The 8781-nt window shown below is 38.2% G+C and overlaps 1 protein-coding gene across 1 annotated transcript; it reads left to right on the top strand.

The window, feature by feature from the left end:
• The first annotated feature begins 1981 nt into the window (after positions 1-1981).
• PSB27 (photosystem II family protein) lies at positions 1982-2803 on the top strand. Its single transcript, XM_088945169.1, has one exon. It carries the CDS (start codon positions 2098-2100, stop codon positions 2623-2625), a length of 528 nt encoding a protein of 175 aa, XP_088801295.1. The 5' UTR covers positions 1982-2097; the 3' UTR covers positions 2626-2803.
• Positions 2804-8781: the final 5978 nt, after the last annotated feature.

Raw genomic sequence — 8781 nt, 5'->3', positions numbered from 1 at the left:
AGCTGAGCAAATCAGTCAACATTGCCAGATTGGTGATTAATCAACGAGAGAAATAAAAGAGAAAGAATGGAGCCTGAATCCCAACCTTCAACATTTATAGGGTTTTTAGTTCTTCCGATTTCTATACTTTCGATTGTGCTCGGAGGTCTTCTTGTTCTCTTGTTCTTCAGTGAATACTTCAAGAGGAAAAGATCCGAAGTTCAGACCATTGCGAAACCTGAACCGAATGCGGCGTAAAATTCTTCAAAGCCTACCTAGCCAATATCGAAGAAACTACACTCGAAATCTCACTCGCATGCTACTGAAAAGGTTTTTCAGTGACCTTCATGAATTTCATATTCGTTTTCTTAATCTTTGATGCACTCGAAATCTGCACTCTACGATGGTGCTGGTGATGTGGATCGTGACTTTGATGCCCTGGATTTGGACTTCAATAACGGCATTGGTAAAGCTCCCCAAGCTTCTGAGGCCTCTTCCTGTTCTATAAAATTGGTATCAACCGGCAGTTATCGGTGGAGGATGCCGGCGATGTTTTTAAAGTGTTCTAGCTCCAAGCTTAATGACTTCAATAACTGCACTCTACCAAACGCATGTAGAAAATACTCACATTTTACACTGTTCTTCCAAACGCACAACAATGTAATCTATCTGGTTCACCTTTTGCACTAAAATATCTTACCGTTTTTCTTTTACATCGGTGTAATTTTGTATTTACACTTCTTCCTAACGCAGCCTTAGTAACAATCCAAAAAAAATGAAGAAAATACACTATAAATGAACAAACACACTAATAATTATGCAAAAAAAAAAAACCTAAAACAATAAGCTGAAATGAAAATACAACAAACTAAACTATTAATCAACATTCATAAAGTAACAATCAAAAAACAAATGAAAAAATACACTAATAATGAACAAATACATTAATATTTATGCATAAAAAACCTCAAATAAGATGAAATGAAAATAAAACAAACTAAACTATTAATCACATTCATTGACTCATTCAGTAACAATCCAAAAAAATGAAAAAAATACACTATAAATGATCAAGCTTAAGCTTGAAGGCCTGTATATTTATGCAAAAAAGTAAAAAAATACACTATAAATAATATTTAGGCAAAAAAACAAAAAACTTAAACAAGATGAAGGCCTGAGGTCAAACTTGGACAGCGAACAGTGAAGTGGTGGCCGATTTGTTGGTGTTAGACTTGTTGCCTAAACCTAAAGTGAGAGGTGGCGGAGATGATAGGTGTCGTCACAGAGGGAGTAGTTGGCGTTTAGCTTTGGTGGATTGGTGCTTGCTGGTGACCGATGTTGCCGTGGAACGGTGGAGGAGATGACAGACAAGAAAGAGAGAGAGAGAGATTTCAGTTCTAGGCCTTCTGGCGTAGTCGTAACAGAGAAGGGAGGGGAGATGACAACCGGTGCCAGAGGAAAATACGGGGAACTGGGAGGAAGACGAACAAGAGGAAAGTAAGGGTTTTCGATTTTGGTATTGGCCTTTAGGTATCGAAGAAGGGGAAAGGAGAAAAACTCAAAAAGTCAAATAGCAGTGAGTTTATTTCAATTTAAAAAAATAAAACTAAAAATATAATATATAATACATAATATATATAATGTTCAGTTCGATTAATCACCGCTTTTTTAAAAGGTTAATCAAAACCGAACAACCGGATTTTCAGTTCGATTTTGGTCGAGATTTTTTGGTTCCATTCGATTTTCGGGCTTTCTTGCTCACCCCCTAAGAAAAGGTGTCTAACGGAGAGACTTACACATCGTTAGTTGTTGTTACATGAGTTGGAACTCTTATCAGTTATCACATGCCTGGGGACACCTGGTAGAGTTTGATTGGGTTAGTATAATATATAGAAAGCAGAGAATGAGGGTAGTAGGAAATCCTGTGTTTTTCATTGGACGTTTTGTCATCCTTGCACTTCAAATCGGATAAGGTGATAAGTCCATGTGGCAGATCACTGACCACCATTCCCTCTTCCCTACAAACAACGAACTACCCACCTACTTCTCTGCATCTCAATATCTCCATCCGTCAATCGTTTCTTTCATTGCCTTTTCTTCCCCAGTTGAGAAACTGCCATGTCTTCTCCCACTCTCCTTACACCAACCACCAAACCCAAGCCACCACCACTCGCTCTCCTCCGATCCAAATCCACCACTACATCCGCATGCCCTTCCAATGGCCGCAGAACAACGCTCCCCCAATTGGGTCGCCGAGAATTTGTTGCATTCACCGCCGGAGTTCTGTCCCCAGCACTGCTTTCTCCGGTATCTCCAGCAGCAGCCGCTTCAGATGAAGAATATATAAAGGAAACTGCGGAAGTGATCAACAAGATCAGAACAACCATCAGCTTGAACAAAACGGATCCTAATGTAGCTGCAGCCGTGGCTGACCTCAGAGATACCTCAAATTCATGGGTGGCAAAGTATAGGAGAGAGAAGGCGTTGTTGGGTCGGCCTTCTTTCAGAGACATCTACTCGGCGCTCAATGCAGTCTCTGGGCATTATATTAGTTTTGGCCCCACGGCTCCGATTCCGGCAAAGCGCAAAGCCAGGATCTTAGAAGAGATGGACACAGCAGAGAAGAACTTACAGAGGGGAAGATAATTAAGAAGCTGCTGCTACTCAGACCTTCATGGTGGGAATTGTTTTGCGTTCCCCTCATTTTACTTTTTGTTTCAACTTTTACTTTGTGGAGTTTGAAAATACAAATGAAAAGTGAAAACGTAAATTTTGATTTTTGAGTAGTGAAAGATGAGAAATTAATGGAGTTTCGGTACAAAAATTCAATGATCACAGCTGGTTTTCTTTGACAATTCCAGCACAGAATGGCGTTCTGGCTTCTTCTCCTCGATGCCCTAAATTTATTTTCAAGTTGGCAATGTGGGCTTTTAAAGAATTGGAGGCTGGAATGTAGTTTTCTTTGGACTCCAGGAGTCAATTTGGAATTTAATTAATTCTGCTTCTGCCACAATTCTATTGGCCTTGATTTAGTTCACCAAATGCAAATAACCGATTTCTTCACAGCAAAAATCATGTACAAACCGTGCCTCGATAATTGTTAGTTAGTGTATGTACTTAGCTCCAATCAAAATGATGTATATTATGACATTTAATATAAATGAATAAAGTATATATTTGATTCATGTTATTATTATGTGTTTTTGTGTAATATCCTTAAAGTTGACACATATAAGACTCGTGTTACTTTAAAATCTTCACAGTCGTTGGATAGATCTGGGGAAATTTATCCTGCCAAGGCTGACACTAATGTGTCGCCAAGTTGGTTGGAGTGGCTTGTCTTAACTGCTAGGGTGAAACCTGAGATTAGTGTGGGTTTTCTTGAAACCTTGAACCGGACCAGAATTCTAGTATTACCCTGGACCTTGGAAATAGATGGGCAAAACCGGAATGTTACATCTGACCACTAGACTCGATTATGATACTGCACTAGATGTTGGATTGGACTGTATTTGATATGCCGATTAGTGAGATCATTAGAGGGAGTCAAAACCTAGGTATGTTAGGGCAGTCCGAGAATTCATCTGAGTGGGTGATCATAGTGACTGGATTAGCCCCTTTGTCGGACAAAGTGAATGATCAAGGATGCACTATCTCTGATGGAAACCAAAACTGCTAGTAGTCGATTTCAACCGTTGAAATTTGTTTTGCAAAATATATTTATATAGAGAGTGCAGCACTGTACCTTATAGCCGAGAGAGAGGTCCTCTCTTGTCGAGTAGTGTTTGATCATTATGGGCTGAGAGGTTAAGTGTAAGACCATTGAGGGTAATACCTGATGGGAAAATCTTGCATCTGCCCATAATCCTTAGGTTTTTATAAGGTGGCTTGACCCAAGGACCATTTAGTGTAAATTTTAGGTCCATTAAGAGCCCATGGTCATGGACTCAAGGGTTCACTGTCTCCTACAATGAATTCAGCCAGGCCTTATAACAGAGGCTAGGCTGAACCCATGTGGCTTATGTGTAGATCAATGTTTGGGTTCACGCCATACAAGGATATCCAACTAGGCAGTAGTTTGGAGGGTAAGTGAGCAAATGGACTTAATGGGCCTAAAGCCCAATTCGAACTGGCTTAATGAGATTAATTAAAAAGGGGCAATTCTGGGATTTAGATTAGTAGATAGGATAAAGGATTATCCTTATCCACTCAGAGAGTCTAGATCCAAATAAAGATTTGGATAAGAAAACTTCTAATTAGATTAGGAGGGTTGATCCTTATCTATAGATAAGATAAGGGATTATCCTTATCTCTTTAAAGAGTGTCTAGATCCAAATACAAGATTTGGATTAGGAAACTCCTAATGGGATTAGGAGATGCTCTCTTTAAAGGCTATAAATAGAGGAACAGGTAGAACCTCCAAAACATAATTCTCAATTCAAAGATTACAAAGAGAGAAGAACCTGTAGTTCGATTGCTCCTGTCTTCTACTCTTTCCTACTCTTGTCGCCATACTAGTTCGATCTCCACCTGTGGGAGCGGTCAAAAAGTGTTCTTGATATACCTTTTGGCAGAAAATGTAATCAGAAGTCATGCTCACTAGCCCTCCATTAGGTTCTTGTTGAAGAATTCATCCTACACCGTGTCATCTTCGGTGGAAGCAGTCTTTGGATCTTTCCTTGGGCGTGAACACCTTCATTGGAGGTTGTTGTTACTTTGTATCATGTATAACCCTCCACTCCCTTTTGGTTTCAGATCTGGTCTGGTTTAGGTTTAAGATTGATCATTGAAAAAGCAGTTTTCTAAAATAGGGAATGTGATTCCCACGTAGGAGAGATAAATTTTTGAAATTTCGCCCAACCTTCCTGCAGGGTTCGGCCATCCATATGATGGATCTCTCATCCCTTCAGTGGTATCAGAGACAGGTTCAAATCTTGAACCAAAATTAACCAGATCTGGAGCTGTGCAAATGGGCAGAAGGCGTTCTACCCGATTTGCGCAAATTAACGATTTTCTGGGAAATCGGTTCCTAGATTTTGGGCGATTGATATGAAATTAAATATTTATAAATCTTTATTATATTTAGAATTGTTTTGCTTATTTTATTGATTTTTGGGTTATTCGTACGGTGGAGATCGAAATCTTTAATGGCACAAGAAATCTGCTTTTTGGCTGTTCTTTTACATTCTTGGTTTGTAAATATTTTTTTTTTAGATAGAATGTATAGGAATTCGATTTTAATGTAATATTAATAGAAATTAGGTTTTCTATTTTATTTCATTTGAAATTGAAGCAAAAAATGCAAGGAGGAGATTTTCGCAGATTAGGGTTCGGCCATCTGCGATTTGCAGTTTTGGAAACTGCATGCTATGATCTAACATTTGTTTTGCAGGGTAGTAGTCTTACGAACAACCCTCCTACTGATTCTTGACCGTCTTGTATCAATAATTTAATTTCAGATCATGTTCTTGAATTAAATCTTGAATTAAAAATCAAACCCTAGACCCATTTGAATCAGTTGGACCAAACTGGTTGGACCAAATCTATGGTTCGATGGGGGCTATTCTCAGCCCTAATTTTTCACTGATGGGTCCAGGAGTTGATGGTTAATTGCAAGATGAAATTCAGTCCACACCTGTAAAACCCAGTTTTAATATGTTAAAACTTCTTTAGCCCATTTCAACATAAAAGCTATATGGGCTGAATTGCTCTCTTTGCAATTCAGCCCATATACCTAGATGATATTAATCAATAATATTATGAATTATTATGGGCTTTAATCATGGGTTTTACAGTTATTTAATTGATTGGATCAATTATAATTTTCCTGCATGCGATGTATGGATGTGTGATGTGCAACGTTCATGGGCCATAAGTAACTCCTAATTAGCAAACTACCCTAATTATTTTTAGATCAAACCACCTTAAACAATGAGAAGAAATTTTGTATGTAAATATGAGCAGAATCGGTTCAGCAATTAAATCATCAAGCTGTCCAACTGAATTTGAATTCAGTCATGGGTTGGCGAGACCCTAATGGTATGAGCAGCCTCTCTCGAACACATCCCACCCTATCTATAGGTGACAATTCCTATATTTCTATCAGAAATTTAATCACCATAAATGCATTAAGCACAAAGGATTTGAAGGTCATCAATTTAGGTATGAATGAATGCCAAACGAACCATGCATATTATCTCTAAGATGCATTAAATCTGTTTTCTTGATTAGTTAATCTCATTACCTAAACCCTTACTCAAGCAATTCAAGCAATCCAAGAAACAAGAACAATTCGACCAAGATTATTCTATTAATCGAAAACCCTAATCAATAAATCCCAAGAATGAATCACAATCAATCGAACAACATTAAAGATTTAATTACAAATCTGAATTAACATTCACCATGGTTCGAATAACAAAAAGCAAGAAAGATTCAATAGAGAAAAATCATCAAACCCTAATCGAACCTAGGTTACCGAATTCGCAAAATCAAAGAAGAAGACAACCTAGGATTTCTGCATCAATTTTCAATCTCCTCTTCAATTCGAATTCAACAACCTTCTCTTCCTCCTCTAGCACTTCTTCTCTTGATTTCGTCTTTAGGGGTTCGAACCCTAATTCCACCTTTTTCTTTTCTTTTTATACTCTTCTCTTCAGCCTTTCTCTTCTCTAAAGTTAGCCGCCTTTTTGGAGCCTCCCTAGGGTTACGGTTGGGCTGTAGTTGGGCCTCCCTCCTTGGTGGGGGCTGAAGTGCTTCTCTTATAGAGTTTCGGCTGGGCCTTTCTTCTAGGTGTCTCCCATAGGGTTTCGGCTGGGCTTTCCTTCTAGATGGGCTGAAATGTTTCCCTATTCGCCCTATTAGCATGTCTTCACGCTATCTTCACCCTAAACTGTCCCAAACTCTTGGTTTCCTAGAATTCAGCTCAAATAGTGTGGAAATCATTGAAAATCATTTTCAAAACCAGGTATAAAGCAATAAAAATAATGTGTAGCATGCACACACATCAAACTCCCCCACACTTAAGTTTTTGCTTGTCCTCAAGCAAAGGAATTACCCATACACTGATCATCCCCCAAATTATTTCCACTTATTGAATGAATTTTAGGATGAGAATGCGTTAAGTGATAAAAATCCTGCATAATATAGCAGCTCACTTTCGTTCCATATATAAGAGCCAAGGAAGGGGAGAACATGAGATTCTTCATAAATCAGAAATTAGAAATTAGAAGTCCTGCATAAATCAGAAATCCCCATGATTGGCCACTCTTACCACATACATAAGAGCCAAGGAAGGGGAGAACATGAGATTCTTCATGCTCCAACACTCACTTCGAGCTTGGTCTCCAATCTTGGCAATGCACTAAATTGAATGTTCAACCATATTTTTGTCCCTTTGAACCTTAGTTGTCACCGAATTCTTTTCTTTCTTTTTTTTCTTTTTTTTTGTGTGAGTGCATTTTATGATCCATCTCACACTGGTCACAGGCTAGAGGCAAATAACAATACTCATATTCCAAATTGCTAGTTTTACTATTCAGCATGGAATAGCAGAGTTGGGACTGATCTCATATCATAAACCGCTAGTTTTACTATTCAGTTCATGACAGCGGGGTCATTTGAACTTTGTCCCTTTTTCTTCTTCTCTTTTTTTTTTTTTTTTTTTTTTTTTGCAATTGTTAAAATTCATGCATTAACAGTTCATGATGTGCATTAGTGGCTCAAGTGTCCATTAAGATTTCAATCAAGTGCCCTATACACATGAGTAGAGTTAGTGCTGGTCATGATGAAAGTCTTATTCGGCTTTCTTAACCTCACATATTATGATAAAATTGGATAAATTACAGGAATAAATTCTAGCACTTATGGTGATTTCCTTCAATTTCATCGTATTCCCTCTTAGAATTCATCTTATGGACAGCAATAGTTTTGAGGGGAATTCCAGTTTATGCGGCCTATCAATGCATTTATGTATTGGGGTGATTGAGGTGCATAACTACAGCCTCCCCCACACTTATCATGAACATTGCCCTTAATGTTCATATAATGTGAAGACGAATTCAGCAATGAGGGCAGTGAGAATTTAAGCAATCTGAGGGGGTTTAGAGAACTTCCCTGAAGAGTGTTCTAAATTCTAAATTTGCTCTTTTGTTTGGCCCCTCTAGCTATTGAGAGTCAAAAGAAACTAGGAGGAGGAGAATGAGAACCACTAGGTGTAATCAGCAATCTGTGAAATTCAAATCCTAGAAAGAAAAACTCACTTGATACGGAAAAAGAAAAATAGAAAAAACAAATAAACATAAAACTACTTATCAGCATTGGGTTGCCTCTTTTTTTCTTCCACAACTTAATGAGCCTCTTTCCTTGAAACTGAGGATTAGCATTCAGGTATGCTGACATGCTTTGAATTTCTTCGTTTTCTCCCCGTACGGCTTCTCCATCTTGTATGCATAGCTCAAGGGGATCGGCCGATCTGTTAACCTGAAAACAGTCACTAACCGCATAATCAATAACATCAATCATATAACAGGAATCATCACTAGAAGGTGCATGTTTCATAGCATCAGAAATTTTAAAATTACTTCCTCATCTTGAATCCTAAGGCTAAGTTGCCCTTGTTGGACATAAATCATTACCTTTTCTGTAGCTAGGAAGGGTCACCCTAGGATAAGTGGGACATCAACGTCCTCTTGCATGTCTAAAACTATGAAATCCACAGGAAAAATGAACTTGTCAAATTTTACAAGTACAAAACAAATTTCAATGATTGAAATCGGCTGCCGACAGTCTTGGTTTCCATCA

The sequence above is a fragment of the Nelumbo lutea genome, chromosome 1 (assembly GCF_056320005.1).
Source record: "Nelumbo lutea isolate HS-2025 chromosome 1, American lotus-T2T, whole genome shotgun sequence".
Taxonomy (NCBI): Eukaryota; Viridiplantae; Streptophyta; class Magnoliopsida; order Proteales; family Nelumbonaceae; genus Nelumbo; species Nelumbo lutea.
This window is presented reverse-complemented; position numbering and strand designations above follow the sequence as displayed.